General features: G+C 39.9%; 1 protein-coding gene across 3 annotated transcripts in view; it reads left to right on the top strand.

The window, feature by feature from the left end:
• The window catches only part of AR (androgen receptor), a 170,184-nt gene that overhangs the window by 81,920 nt on the left and 71,826 nt on the right, over positions 1 to 16,438 (top strand). For all 3 annotated transcript variants that reach the window (XM_029930092.1, XM_029930093.1, XM_029930094.1), the window contains exon 2: positions 11,334 to 11,485. In XM_029930092.1, coding sequence (XP_029785952.1) covers positions 11,334 to 11,485 — 152 coding nt within the window. The remainder of the gene's footprint in view (positions 1 to 11,333; positions 11,486 to 16,438) is intronic.

Below are 16,438 nucleotides of genomic sequence, written 5' to 3' on the forward strand. Positions count from 1 at the left end.
CTCCATATATTTTTTAATTTCCTCTCTAATTGCCTGATTGATCCAATCATCTTTTAGTAAGGTAGTTTTTAACCTCCACATTTTTGGAGGTTTTCCAGACTTCTTCCTGTGGTTGATTTCGAGTTTCATAGCATTGTGATCTGAAAGTGTGCATGTTATGATCTCAATTCTTTTATATTTATGGAGGGCTGTTTTATGACTCAGCATGTGATCAATCTTGGAGAATGTGCCATGTGCACTCGAGAAGAAAGTGAATTCCCTAGCGTCAGGATGCAGAGTTCTAAATATATCTATCAATTCCATCTGCTCCAGTGTGCCATTCAGGTCTATTGTTTCTTTAGTGATTTTTTTTTGTCTGGCTGACCTATCCATTGTTGTAAGTGGGGTATTAAAGTCCCCTGCAATTAGCACATTCTTATCAATAAGATTGCTTTTGTTTGTGATTAATTGTTTCATGTATCTAGGAGCTCCCAAATTCGGTTTATAAATGTTTATAAATTGTTAGCTCTTCTTCATGTAGAGTCCCTGTAATTATTATATAGTGTCCGTCTTCATCTTTTTTTACTGCCTTTATTTTAAAGTCCAGTTTGTCCGATATAAGTATGGTTACTCCAGCTTTCTTTTGGCTTCCAGTTGCATGGTAGATATTTCTCCATCCCCTTACTTTCAATCTGAAGGTGTCTTCAGATCTAAGGTGAGTCTCTTGTAGGCAGCAAGTAGATGGGTTTTGGTTTTTGATCCATTCTGCTCCCCTGTGTCATTTGAATGGAGCATTCAGTCCATTGACATTCAGTGTTATTATTGAAAAATGTGGGTTTAGATTCATTGTGTTCCCTGTAGAGTTCATGTTTGTGGTGATGTCTCTTGTACCTTTATTCCTTGCTACATTTCCCTCATAGAGTCCCTCGTAAGATTTCTTGTAAGGCTGGTTTGGTGGTGATGAATTCTCTCAACTTTTGTTTATTTGGGACAACCTTTATCTCTCCTTCTATTTTGAATGACAGGCTTGCTGGGTAGAGGATTCTTGGCTGTAAATTTTTTCTGCTCATCACATTGAAGATTTCCTGCCATTTCTTCCTGGCCTGCCAAGTTTCAATAGATAGGTCTGTAACCACTCTGATAGGTTTCCCTTTGTATTTTAGGGCCTTTTTCTCCCTAGCTGCTTTCAGAAGTCTCTCTTTGTCTTTATATTTTGCCAGTTTCACTATGATATGTCATGCTGAAGGTCAGTTTACGTTACGTCTTAGGGGAGTCCGGTGTGTCTCCTGAATTTCAATGTCTTTCTCTTTCCCCAGATTGGGGAAATTTTCGTGTATAATTTGGTCTAGCTCGCCTTCAAGCACTCTGTCTTTGTCTTCCTCTTCAGGAACTCCTATGATACGGACATTGTTCCGTTTGATTGTATTACTCAGGTCTCTGATTCTCCTTTCCTGCTCCTGAATCATGTTTGCTCTCTTTTTCTCGGCCTCCTCTTTTGCTATAACTGTGTCTTCTAATTCACTTATTCTCCTCTCTGCTTCTTCAATACGTGCATTGGCAGCATCCAACTTATTATTCATCTCATTTAGAGCCTTTTCTAACTTGTCAGAGCTATTTTGAAGGTTCCTAGTCTTTGAATCTATATCTTCTCTGATAGCTTCCATGTTTTTTTCAAGCCCAGCAATATATTTATGACAATCATTCTAAATTCTTGTTGTGTTATGTTGCTTATGTCTGTTTTGAGCAGTTCTGTAGCTGTGATTTCTTCCTGGAGTTTTGGAGAAGAGTTCTTTTATTTTGTCATTTTGGCTAGCTTTCTGTCTCTTGTCCGTTTTAAAAGCTCGTTCTGCACTGTGTGATTATTTGTTTTCCTCTATAGAAGGAGGCTCTTGGAGTGTCTAGGGTCTGTCGTTTCAGGAGATTTTTTTAATGGTGTCTCTTGGTTTCTCTTGTTATGCCTCTGATTAATATATTCCCTACTCAGTGATATTTGGGGTTTTCCACTATGTGTGCTTTGGGTTGTTTCTTGAGGTAGCCCTGAAAAGGAAAACAGACAGACAAACACACAGAGAAGACAAGCACACAGATGTACTGATAAAGAAGCAAACCTAAGGGGGAAAGAAAAAAAGGAACAGGAAAGAAAAGAGAGGAGAAAAAAGAAAAGAGGGGAAAAAAGGAAAGAGGAAAAAACAAAAGGGGAAAGAAAGAAAAAAAAAGCAGTCGGGGATTGAGGGGGACAGTGACAGTAGGAGATAAAGGACAGTCTGAGAGCTTAAAACCTGCAGTGGGGGTTGGGGGAGATAAGGATGGATTAAAGGAAAACTGTCTGGATGGTAAAAGTTGATCTAAGCACAGCAGTGCCTAATTGTTGGTCTCTCCCAGATTCCAGCGGGAAAGGGAGAAAGGAAGGAAATAGGAAGATAGTAAAGAGAAGACAGGGGACAATTAAAAATAAAAAATATTAAGAAAAAAAAACACTTAATGGTAATAAGCAGAAGCACAGCAGCTCTCCAGCGCTGATGGGCGTGGCTTGGTGCAGGTGGGTCGGGTCCCAAGGGCTGCTCTCTGAGGCCCCGCCTTGGTGGATACAAGGAGAAGAATGGCGACAGGCGCCCCAAGTCCCCCTCAGACCATGCGTTCCAGCCACTCTCTGGAGTCCAACCTTCTTGTGCCTTGGGCGGATCTAATTGTTTCTGTTTTCCAAGTTCTGCCTGGTTTCTAAGTCCTCGCCCGCACACTCAATATTGCCACCACAGTTAAAATCCTCCTCAGGTGGGCAGCTTTCTGGTCAGGGCGGATAGGATAGGGAGTTTGTGAAGTCAGAGTTCTCCCCTGGCTCCTCCTGCAGTCAGTGAGCTGCCTGGTCCGACGGAATGCCCCTGCTGAAGGGATGGATCTCTCTCTCAGCGCTCAGTGGCCCTCAGTCCCGGGGGCTGAATCTCTCCTCTGCAGGGATTGCGCTGTGAGTGATTCAGTCTCTACTTCTCTTCCCCTGGTCTCCTGCCTTGCCCGGTGGTACGGCGCGGCTGTGAAGGTCAGTGCGCCTCTGGATACCCGGCGCCCCGCATGAGCGACTGTCGGGGAATCTGTGCGCCTCCGGGCTCTCTCGGCTGCCCCGCGCTGTGTGGTTCCCCGCTGACCTGTCAGCCTTGGGGCTCCTGGCCTCCCCGCTGGGCTAGGAGCGATGTGCCTGGGGACACGCAGGTTTCAGCGGGCCCAGCACCAAGCCTCTGGGCACTTGGTGCTTTGTCTCCAGAGCCGGAGCCGGCGCTCCCTCCCCTAAAGTCTCAGGTCCCCGTTCGTTCCCACTCACTTACTCAGGCAACCGTGAGACTGCTGTCTATAAGGGGTCTGTTCGCACACCTCCGTTCTTGGTGATCAGAGAGCTGTGGCTTTTTAATTCTCAGTTTGATAATTGTGGGTGGACAGAGGTAATGAGGCTCCTTACTTCTCCGCCATCTTGCTGCTCCCCTCCATTGTTTCTTTAGTGATTTTCTGTCTGGTTAACCTGTCCATTGCTGTAAGGGAGTATTAAAATCTCCTTTGATAAGCACATTCATATCAATAAGGTTGTTATGGTTTGTGATTAATTGTCTTATGTATTTGAGTTCTCCCAAATTCGGCGCATAGGTGTTTATAATTGTTAGCTCTTCCTGGTGGAGAGTCCCTGTAATATTATATAATGTCCTTCTTCATCTTTTGTTACTGCCTTTACTTTAAAGTCGAGTTTTTCCAATATAAGTATGGCTACTGCAGCTTTCTTTTGACTTCTAGTCGCAGGATAGATATTTATCCATCCTTTTACTGTCAATCTGAAGGTGTCATCAGGTCTAAGATGAGTCTCTCATAGACGGGAGATAGATGAATTTTGAGTTTTCATCCATTTTGCTACACTGTGACATTTGGTTGGAGTGTTCAGTCCATTTACATTCAGTGTTATTATTGAAAAATGTGAGTTTAGATTCATTTTGTTCTCTGTAGTGTTCATGTTTGTAGTGATGTTTCTGGTACCATATATTCCTTGCTACATTTTATTCATAGAGTTTCTCGTAGGATTTCTTGTAGGACTGGTTTGGTGGTGATGAATTCTCTCAATTTTTGTTTATTTGGGAAAACCTTTATCTCTCCTTCTATTTCGAATGACAGGCTTGCTGGATTCTTAGCTGCACATTTTTCCTTTTCATCACATTGAAGATTTCCTGCCATTTCTTTCTGGCCTGCCAAGTTTCAATAGATAGGTCTGTGACCACTCTGATAGGTTTCCCTTTGTATGTTGGGCCCCTTTTATCCCTAGAAGCTTTCAGAATTCTCTCTTTATATATTGCCAGATTCACTATGATATATTGTGTTGAAGGTTGATTCTAATTATGTCTTAAGGGAAGTCTCTATGCCTTTTGGATTTCAATGTCTATTTCCTTCCACAGATTGGGGAAGTTCTCAGCTATAATTTGACCAAAAACTCCTTCAGGACCTTTTTCTCTTTCTTCTTCTTCTTCAGGAACTCCTATGATATGAATATTGTTCCATTTGATTGTATCACTAAGGTCTCCTATTCTTCTTTCTTGCTCCTATATCAATTTCTCTCTCATTTTCTCGGCTTCCTCTTTTGCTATGCCTGTGTCTTCTAGTTTATCTATTGTCCCCTCTGCCTCTTCAATCCATGCCTTGGCTGCTTCTGTTTTATTATGCACCTCATTTATAGCCTATTTTAAAAACTCATCACAGCTATTTTGAACGTCTCTTGTCCTTGTATCAATAGCTTCTCTGATGACTTCCATGATTTTTTCAAGTCTGGTGATTAATTTTATGACAATTGTTCTAAATTCTTGTTCAGTTAAGTTGCTTATGTCTGTTTTGAGCAATTCTGTGCCTGTGATTTCTTCCTGGAATTTCTTTGGAGGAGGGTTATTTCGTTTTGTCATGTTGGCTAGCTTTCTGTCTCTTTTCAGTTTTAAAAGCTCATTATGCACTGTGCACTTGTTAGTATTGCTCTACTAATGGAGGCTCATTGACTATCCAGGGCCTGTCACTTCTAGAAGTGTTCTTTTAATGGTGTCTCTAGGTTTCTTTTGTTATGACTTTTATTATTTTATTTCCCTACTCAGTGATATTTGGAACTCTCCACCATTTGTACTTTGCCTTGTTATTTAAGGTAGCCTTGAAAAGGAAAACATACAGACAAACACACAAGGAACAAAACACACAAATACACAGACAAATCAAATAAACAAGCAAACCAAAAGGGGAAAGAAAAAAGAACAGAAAGGGAAAGAAAGGAAAGGAAAAGAAAAAAAAAAGGAAAAAAAGGTTGGTGGACAGAAATAACCGATGACAAAGGACAATCTGAGAGCATAAGACCTGTGTAGGGAGGAGATAAGAATGAGATAAGGGAAAATATATCTGGATGGCAGGAATTGATCTATTTCCCAGACTCCAGTGGGGAAAAGAAGAAAAGCAGGAAGAAAGAAAATAGAAAAAAGAAAATAAGGGGGTAAGAAGGGGGGCAGCTCTCCATTGTGGATGGGCATGGTTTGGTGTAGGTAGGTAGGGTCTCAGCGGTGCTCTCTGAGGCCCCACCTTAGTGGTTGCAGGGTGAAGAATGGTGGCACCCCAAGCCCTTCTCAGACCACCCATTGCAAGCCACTCTTTGAATCAGATCTCCCTGTGCCACCAACGGGCCAAATTGCTTTTATTTTTCCTAAGCTCCGCCTTATTTCCAAATTCTAGTCCATGCACATTAATCCTACAGCCCCAGATGAAATGTCCTTCCACAGGCGGGCGACTTTCTAGCTGGGAATGAGTAGGGGAAATGGGGAGCCAGCTTTTCCCTGGCTCTTCCTGGATTTGGGTAACAGCCAAAGCCTAGGAAGAACCACCCCACTGAGGGGGACAAAATTCTCTCCCCATGCCCAGCCGCTATATATGGGAAGTCAGTGTCTCTCCATCCCGGGCCATGGCCTCTCCCGTCTCCAGAGACCACTCTACGAATGTTTTCAGTCTCTCTTTCTCTTCCCCTCATCTCTTGGCCTCTATGCATGGCCGTTCCATGTGCAGTCTTCCAGGCCCTGTGCTGCTTCTCCATCTACGGCCCTCTGAAGCTCTGCACCACGGCTCTGGAAAGTCTCCCCTGGCTCTGCATTGGGCTGGTGCCCCAGAGCCTCCAGCCCCAGTTTACACTCACTCAGGCATCTATTAGTCTGTCATCTATAAGAACTCTGTGTGTACACTTCCCATTCTTGCAGATCAGAGTATTGTGGCTTTAGTCCTTCTCACTTTGATAGTTTCAGGCAGAAGGAGATTACAGAGCTCCCTGCTCCTCCGCCATCTTTCCCTTCCTCCCCCAAAAGCCTAAAATCAGGTAGTACTTTTAAAAGAAAACATCACTGTCCTCTTGGAATGACAGCCATCAAATTTCAAATCTCAGACTTGCAGGGGGAAAGGAAGCTACCAGACTTATGTCATCACTGTCGATTTCTCCACTGAAATGACCCTTGTGTCCATAAAGAAGTAGCTACGAGACCTTTGAGGAGAGAATAACTTTGAAGTCTTGAATTTTATTGTAAAAATATATGTGGAGTTGTCATTATATCCCACAATGTAGTTAAAAAATAATATATTTTAAATTACTAAACATCAGGAAAAATATGATGCTTTTATTAAAAGACATTTGGTGGTTTTCTAAATTTCTTCTTGTTTGAAAAGTGCAGAGATATGTGTCAAAAAGATACACTTTGCCACATCTATCTTTTTCCCCCTCTATCTATCCACTTGTATTTACTTTTCCCTAAATGTACTGGATAGCCAAGAAGGATGGTCCTTTTTATTTTAAGGATATTAGACATCTCCCCCTTTTTATGGTAAAGTAACAGGTGAAGGCAACCTAAACTTACAATGCAGCTATCATGTTGCAAGCACAGGGGGGAAGGGCTTAACATGTACTCTTTAATGTAATTCTCACAAAAACCCTCTAGTTAGAAAGCATCCCCACTCTTCAGATGAGACAAATAGAGTTCAGAGAGCCATAATGGGTGGGACCAAAGTTCAGTGGTGGATGCAAGAATCCAGCCACCTCTGCCTGGCTCCAATGTCTTGCTGAATTGACATCCATCCCTCAAACAAAGAACAGTAGTCTGTGACTTTTGCATTTCACATTGGTTCCACAATCCTTGCAGAATTTGCTTAAAGTGGTCAGATGCTTTAAGGTATTTTCAAGTCTGAGAGACAGACAGACAGATAGACAGACAAACAGCTAGACAGACTGACTGAGATATTGTGTAGGTGCTGAGGATTTCTGAGCCCAACTTCTTCATAGTTGAGCTGGCATTTGTAAACCTATAGCTTCTAGTAATCCATTTTTATTTAATTAATTGTGAAACTGTTAAAGTGGTATTCTCGTTTAGGAAAATTTCATTTTATGTGGCAGCATTTTTCCTTCAGACCCATAAAACTGAATACACTGCATAGGGATAATAAGTGAGCATGTACCCCAGGGAAGCAAGGAAGAAATACCAATGTTCCATGCAAATTCTGAACTTACTTGTTCTCAAAGCAAACCTCTGCTATATTTGCACTTAGGATGCTATTTAGGAGGATGTTAGAAACTTCTCAGGTTTTTATTTTTTTCTTTCACTGTGTGATGTTGTAGCCATACAAAACACGCATGTATCATATAAGTTAGTTATGCAGCATAGTAAGAAAATGAACACTCATGAGCACTGGTTAAAGAATAAGAACATTTACACCATTTTTTTTATTTACTGCTCTAACTGTAGGACCTAGGATGGTGCTTGGTATGTAGTAGACACTTATTAAATATTTTAAGTGAATACATAAATACATAAACTTGTATACTTCTCCCTTATATCATTAACTGCAGTCTCTCCTTAGAAGTAACCACAATCCTATATTTGGGGGTTATTATTCATTTGCATGGTTATACTTTTTCATATATATATTACCAAATTATATTTTGTTTACTTTTGCCTTTTTTGGAATACATATGTAATGGAAGCATAATATATAGGCTATTGTAATTTATGTCTTTTATGCAATATTAGATGTAAGATTTACCTATGTGTACCTGTATTCTGTTCCTCGTTATTGCACAATTGTATTCTATTGAATGAGTGTGTTGTAATTTATTTATCCTTCCTCCTTTTAATGGATGTTTATCATTTTTGCTTTTATAAATACAGCTGCTATGACACCATTCCTGCACATTCTTTCTGGTACAAATGTGCATGAGTTTCTCTAGGATAGAAACCTGGGGTTGAAACTCTTATTACAGTTTTCATTTGCAATGTCCAAAGGTCAGCCCATGAGGCAGAAATGAAATGTTCCTTTTGTCTACACTACACCAGGGTCAGTGAAAGTGCTGTCCAAAATATTTTTTCCAGAAAGAGGAAGTGTAGGTAGGCAGAGACCTGCCTGGTGAGGTTAGCAGATATCTCAGGCCTTTAAAATGTGTTGTAATTAGGAAAAGATCAAATTCTAAAATTGTCATTATTATTTCTTCTATTCTTCCTCTTATTTTACTGTTCAAATTCTTTTTTAATAGTTTATTTTCTTTTTTTTCTTCATTTCTTTTTATTTACATTTTTTATAATAGTTTATTTTCAAATTGGTTTCCATGTAACACCCAGTGCCTCTCCCCACAAGTGCCCCCCACCATGACCATCACCCCCTTCCCTTCCTCCCCCTCCATCTTTATTATTTCTCCTCTTCTTTCTCTTCTTTTACCATTATTTTTGTAAGTGGTGTGTTTTATTGAACTCTTACCTAATGAACAAAATATTGATTAAACACTGATTATAAATTTGGTTGATTAGATTATTTTGAACAATTTGAACTGTATTTTAAATTGTAATATGGATGAAAATTTCAGTTTCATAAAGTCTCTTCAAAAAGACCTCTTATTTATTCAAGTTTCCATGTTATATATCTAATATTTATTTTCCCATCATATGATAAAAATTACTGTCGTTATCATTGACATCTCATTTATCCAAATATACCTTTGTACCTTTCAAAAATCATTCCTATCTTTGACATACTTCCTCATCTGTAGTAATCTACACTGTGCCTTACTATATCATCTACTATGTTGTGTTACAGTTCTTTGCTTCCTGTCTTTCTTCTGTACTAGATAGTGCGTTTCTTAGAGGCAAGAATAATATATTGATCATCACAATATCCCCAGCACCTAATCTTTTGCTATATACATAAGGCTAGGTGCTAGGAGTTGAGTTAAATCCATCTATCTAATCTCAACTCTTAATCTTATAATGTGGTTAGTCATGGATTATGAATCAGCACATTGGAGACAGATTTACCTATGATGGGATCTGGCATTCCCATTTATGACATGAGTGGTCTTGAATAAGTTTAATTTTCCTGAACATCAGTTTCCTCTCCTACGATATACAAATGATACAGAGCTACTTGGCAGGATTTGGGGGAAGATTAACTGAGCTGATGTATATGAAATGGCCTGAAGACCCTTGTGAAAACAAAAATCTTCCACTGCTTCTCCTTGTTTCATGAATGAGAAAGGGACACATTTTTTATCCAAGGAAATGAAAGTTATAGCCAAAGGGATAATATTCTTAATATTTAGCCCATTTATATATGGAAAGTTAGCTATTTTCCTGTGGACTTTGAGGTCTTGTTAATCTTGTTTGATAGGCAGACTCCTGCTGGCTTTCCAGTCAAGGTAGGAAAGGAAGAACTTGTGGGAGGAAAGACAACAAGCTGTTGGGATTACATATCAGCTAAAAATTTTTAGTGCTTTCTGCAGTACTCAGGACTTGAATAAAGGCTAATATTTGTGTCTTAGAGGTAAAGTGTTTGTGAGGTATAGCCTAAACAAAAATATTCTTTGCTCTTACCCTTACCAGCGCTGATCTCTTGTTATTGAGGGGAAGATAGCATTTCATGCTTTTTTGGATCCTGATGACTATGCTGAGCTTGACAATCAAAGAACCATGTATATAGAAAGTAAGAGAGTAGCAGAAAGAAAATAAGGTAGTAGAAACTATGTTGGATTTGGAGCCAGATAGTCCTGAGCTTGCTGTCAAATCACTTTAGGGTTCACCTCTCTGAATCTGACTTTCTTCATCTGATGTAATAATGACAAAAAAATTGTTTCTCAGAGTTGTTTTGAGATGTAGAAATCACCCAACACAGCAAACAGGCTGCCACTAAGATTTATTTTCCTTCCTTCTTTAGTAAGGAAGACATACTAAAAAAAATATGGCTACATTCTTGTGGATGAGAATATGGGCAATTGTCATCTACCTGAGACAGATTAACCCAGGTTTTTTTTAATGCTTAGACATAAGGCATAAGAGAGAAAAATAATTTGACCTTTGGTTAGTAAAAACAATATTTTATTGTTTAAACTTGAATTAATTACCATGGGAGACTCAGAATTATACATCCATTAAGGTTTTAGGACTGACTTTCTGACCCACTCCTTCACATCCATCTGAAAGGACTCAGACACACATCTTCTTAGAGATAGGAAGTTCATACTAGATGACCCCTGACACTCTATCCTATCCTCAGGACCCTATGAGTATTTTAATGGCCAAGTGTTGAGATGGTAGCCTGAGTAATTTCCAGCATCACTGTGTATCATTTCCCAACAAGAACCTCAGGTGTAAGAATTTTGCTACTTTCCGCATAATCTAGAGAGATGACTAAGGAAAGTGAGGGAATGTGGCTGGGGGAGGGCAAGGAATGCTGGTATGATAACACTAATCATGATCCCTCACTTGTGTATTCATTTTAAGGGCTTTTTATTTTTTTATATAATTTATACTGCCACTCACAACAGTAGCTCAATAGGATGGGTAATACTATTCCTATTTACTGGTGAAAGTGAGGCTTAGAGGACTAGAGCAAAGGATACCAAACCACTTTGTTGCTTAGTCTCTTTTGGCTATAGGTCTCCCTTTGGATAAGGTAAGGCCATATAGCTGGGTTCATACCATTTAATTGCTTTAAAATTGTTACCTGACTACCATTTTAAGTTACATATCTTAGCCTCAGGTTTCTTTCTTCATCATTCCCTCATGTAAACATAGCCCATGAAACTGGATGATCACAGAGAACTTCTTGAATTCCTTAGGATCCAAAAAAGCTCTGTTCACATGACAAGAAACCCCACAAATATCATCACCAGAAGTAGCAGAAAAATCAGCTTCACACTGACTCAATTAAGCAAGAAATAATCTTGTTTTATAAATAATAATTTACACATGTACATTTTCTCCTGAAGCCCTCAGTATCATATCCTTTTATTTCTTCCAGGCACTGACATGTGTTGCATTGTTTCTCATGTGTCTTTCCAGTTTGGAGACTGCCAGGGACCATGTCCTACCCATTGACTATTACTTTCCACCCCAGAAGACCTGCCTGATCTGCGGTGATGAAGCTTCAGGCTGTCACTATGGAGCTGTCACTTGTGGAAGCTGCAAAGTGTTCTTTAAAAGAGCTGCTGAAGGTAAGGGGTCTTGTACACTCACTTCTATTTCCCTTTCTCTTTTATCTTATATAGAGATATACCAATCTTCCAGAGCCCAGGATTTTATTATTTCAGAGATAAGGTCACTGATGAGACCCTCTCAAAAAACCTAAGAGCCAAAAGAAGCATTTTTTTATACTTCCTGGTCCCCTGGCTTCAGGAGCCTTGGTAGTACAGGCAATGTATTCAGTGAAGGTGGTCCCATCTGGCGCTTACAGCTTGGGAGGGTCCCATGAATAGAAGAAAATTAATGATTTGAAAAGATTTGATTTCTTCCCTGATTGTATTTCATTCTGCTGCATAGTGATGGAAAATTTGTCTTTATTAGAGAAGTTAGAAGTGAAGAAAACCCACTGAGTCCCCAACCCATTCTCTGTAGTGAATATGGGAATGGTCCTTCACAAAGCTACTGGCCTAAGCCCCAGAAATGAAGCTCTTTCTCTTCAGCAGACCATCAGTCTAAGCACCTGCTCCCTTCTGCTGCTCCCCTCTGGGGTCTCTTTGCATTCATAGCCCCTAAGTAAGTAGGGATACAGAGTGATTAAACACTTTTATTCTCTCCATAGACTTGCCCTCATGGCTTGTCCATTAGTCCAGCACCCCAAGCTAAGTTGCATCTTCTATTTGGCTCAAGCCATGACTTAGTTTTATTTAGCATAGGACAGTTCATGTATGATCAGCTACCAGAGGTGCTCAGCCTACATCCTGCAGCAAGAACTCCCATTTCCAGACCTCTTATATATGCTAGTGACTCCTTCCTTCCCAATCAACCTGGGCTCAAACCTCCTATTCATCCACTTATTTCCCTATCCTGTACTAAGGGCTTCTTCTTGCAAAGGGACACTGATAAGCAGCCCACAGACATAGATGCTTTGCTTGGGGGAAGACCCAGTTGCCAAACACCAATACCTACTCCTGCCTTCACTTTCTACAAAGGAAATACTTCCTTCCAAGACCTATCCTTTTCTTTCACCAGCCTAGAAGTATTGAGTTCCAAGTCAGAACTCAAACAGGCAGACTTTCCTTATGAAAGGCTATAAACCCTGAGGACAATCTTAAAATTGGCTGTTATATAAGCCACACCTTTCACCAAAATGATATAGCACTCACCCAGAGGACAGCATAAGCATCAGACAGCTTTTGGCATCTAGAGCAAAGTGCCCTTTACTGGATTTTGCATTGATAGCCAACTGGAATGGTGATCATCTTATCATTTTAGCTGGGTAGCAGGAATACTTATAAAATCATTATTTTGTTTTCTTCCAGTTTCCAGCGCAACAAGGAGACAGGTATAATTTAGTATTACTGAAAATATGTTACGTGTTCTTTCTATACCCCAAGTGGCCTATTGCTACTGCTTGTGCTGGGATAGTTTGAGGTCCAGAGCCCCAGTACCTAGGCCTAGGCAGTTTGGAAAGAGACAAAGAGAGCAGTTCCTGCTTTTCTTGAGAGTACTTACAGAAGGAAGGCTGTCAGATAAGAAAGCAAGGAATAGCCCCCAACGACTTCAGATCACCTCACCTCAACTTCTCCAGTGGAATCTGCTTCCTCCCTCTACCCCATTATCCAGTGGGCCTTGTCTGTAGAGCAGAGAATAAACCAAGGCACCCTTCTAGAGATGGTATGTCAGAAAGCCCAGATAGAACAGGAATAGTAGCCATATTAGATGAGGAAGAGTTCAAGTTAGCAACTGAACAAGCAAATTCAAGACAAATATATTAGATTATATTTGATGTTACCTCTGGGTTTTATAGATCTGGGTTACAATACTTTTTTTTTGGAAAACAGGTAAAGTGATAAAAATATTGTAAGAGGCAATATTTTGCTGTCATAACTTATTCCACATGGAAGCTTTGTGCAGAAGTTAGAGCTGAAGAAGGGAGGAAGGCAGAATGGCAGCTGGCAGAGATTCCTGGGAGGAACTGTGCTATGATGTGGCTCTTGGACTATTTGAGAACAAGATAGCAGAGAGAGGTTATCACTCAACTTGCAAAACACTTGGAAATCCAGCTCAAATCTCAAAATGCTCTAGACCTTAGAAAAATTTAAGTTAAGGAAGCTTGGTAATATTTTTTTAAGAAAATAAGCCTCTATGGACTCATGGGACCAAATACTCTTGACTCTTTAACATACAAAAACATCACAAACCGATTTCTTGCAAAGCTATGGATCCCGTTGGCTCCTTTGGAATATGAACCCCAGTCCTAGTCCTGACCCCTTTGAAGGATAGGAGAAGATGGTTAAAAAGAAAAACCCACAGAAAACAAAGCAAAAATAAAAAGAATTTTCTTTCTTGCTCCCATCTGGAAAGCTTGATGGGTGGGGTTTACTGCAGTAATTATCTCTGTTCAAAGGCAGGAGGCTCTCTTATTATTCACAGAAAACATTTATTGATTTCATTTTCTTCCCTACTTTTACAATGTGTCCTTATTGCCCAAGTGGCCTTTATGAAAGTGATTCTGAATCTGCCTTATTGAAACTTTGAATTCCACCTGTCATGGCGAGAGTGGAGCACAAATCTTTCTTTTCCTCATTTGTTTGTCGTTGTCAGTTAAGTCAGACTGAGTATTCAGAGTGTTGTATTCATGGTTTCAGAAATCTCTGGACTGGGCACAGGTACAAGACTTAAAAGCCTAGGATGTCAGATAGAAATCCAATTTTAGCTTTGGTAGTTCATAAAGCATGAGACTTTAATGCTGTCATTGGTGCAAGGCTCAGCACACAGTCAATTGTAATCTATCCAGGTTTTCCTATTGAGGAGGAAGAAGAGAGAGCCTCATATTTTCTCATTTGTCAGTAATTCTGGGAGTTTGGGGTGAGGATTAGGCTAGCCAGGGAAGTATCTGCATATTTTGAGATAAAAAATAATAGTGGTGCTAGGCCATGGGGTAAAATCAGTAAAAGCTTTCTGGTTGATGAAAGCTCAGTGAAAGTGTGTGTGTGTGTGTGTGTGTGTGTGTGTGTGTGTGTGTGTGTGTGTATGCATGCACATGTGCATATATGCACACACATGCAGAGCTGGGGGATGATCTGTGGGCTAAAAACAGATATGAAGAGTGAGGTGGTGGGATGAGCAGGGAGGTGACAGGGGAAGGCATACTGAATACTATCTAAAAGGCCAGGAAGTCAAAGGAAGGTGCTGCCCATACACAGGAGTAGAAGCTCAGAGGAGTTTTAGTTGTCTGGCTCTGGATAATTAATTTTCCTCTTTGAACTTCAATTTTCTCTGTCTATAAAATAAGGGACTTAGATATTTTTAATATTCCCTTTCAGTGTAGATTTTTATGATGATGATTCTACAAATTCAAAACATTGTTACTATCAAAACTATTATTTGAGCAAACAAACATGTATTTATACCTATATGCACTTTTAGTTTTGCCTTCCTAGAAGATGGTGAATCTTAGCACCCATTCTTTTAAAAATCAATTTTCAGATGAGGATAGAGCCAGCTGGGAAAGTTCACTATCTATGGGCTAGGTTAAAATTGAGGACTCTGAGACTCTCCCTTACCCCAGCATTGTGACCATAGTTGGATAACTTCCTTTCTTTTCCATTTTCTCATCTGGAAAATTAGGATATAAATCCCCATCTTTACCACATCATGTTTCAAAGAAAGTTAATTAGTTCATCATGTACACTGTGTGCTCAAGAATTTACTATTTTTCAGACATTTTCTAGTAAAACATTGAAGATTGTACATCCATTTGTTTTGTACACATGGAGTGCTGTTTGGTGCACATCATAAAATCGAAACTGTAGTTTACATTCTGGACTCAAAGAATTACACCATCGTCACTGATGTTTACAATATGTCACAATTTAGTATTCTTGGCAAATTTTATGTAAGTATGGCTTTGATTCCCTCTCTCATCCCAGGTTTTTGTGAGGGAAGAAATGTACGTGAACCCTCCTTGAACTTTTTCTGTCCTTCACTCTTTCCCACCTCAACTCATGTGGAATTTAATGTTATTTACTTCTTGTTTGGAATCTTGCAGAGAGTTTTTTTTGTGGTTTTCAGTGTCCTCTTGACTCCCTGGCTTTTTGAGTAATATTTCCCAGGGTCAAATTAACTATGCTAGGAGGATCTGTGAGCAGATTCACCAGAGCCCTGATCAGGTATCTTTGAACAATGAATTGACTGATCCTGATTGTCCTGATCCTAGATATATTTTCACAAAGTTCCTCTGATCTGTTATCTGTCTCTGGTTATTCTAAATATCAAAGCTAGGCTTTAGATCAAGGACAGCAAAATTTTTCTGTAAAGGATCAGGTATTGAATATTTTGGTCTTTGTGAGCCATATGGTCTCTGACATGACTATTCAACTCTACCTTTGTAGCCTGAAAGCAGCCCTAGACAATATGTAAGCAACTGAGTGTCGTTGTATTACAATACAAGTTTATGGGCACTGAAATTTGAATTTCATTTAATTTTCATGTGCCATTCAGAACTATTTTTGTTTCAATATTTTTAGCTATTTAAAATCTAAAAATTACTCATCATGTGATGGGCATTTAGGCTTTTTCCATGTTTTGGCTATTGTTGACCTTGCTGCTATGAACATTGGGGTACATGTGCTCCTATGCATCAGCACTTCTGTATCCCTTGGGTAAATCCCTAGCAGTGCTATTGCTGGGTCATAAGAGAGTTCTATGGATAGTTTTTTGAGAAACCTCCACACTGTTTTCCAGAGTGGCTGCACCAGTTTACATTCCCACCAACAGTGTAGGAGGGTGCCTGTCTCTCCACACCCTCACCAGCATCTATAGTCTCTTGATTTATTCACTTTAGCCACTCTGGTGTGAGGTGGTATCTCAGTGTGGTTTTGATTTGTGTTTCCCTGATGATGAGTGATGTTAAGCATCGTTTCATGTGCCTGTAGGCCATCTGGATGTCCTCTTTGGAGAAGTGTCTGTTCATGTCTTCTGCC

This window comes from Suricata suricatta, chromosome X (genome assembly GCF_006229205.1).
Source record: "Suricata suricatta isolate VVHF042 chromosome X, meerkat_22Aug2017_6uvM2_HiC, whole genome shotgun sequence".
Taxonomy (NCBI): domain Eukaryota; kingdom Metazoa; phylum Chordata; class Mammalia; order Carnivora; family Herpestidae; genus Suricata; species Suricata suricatta.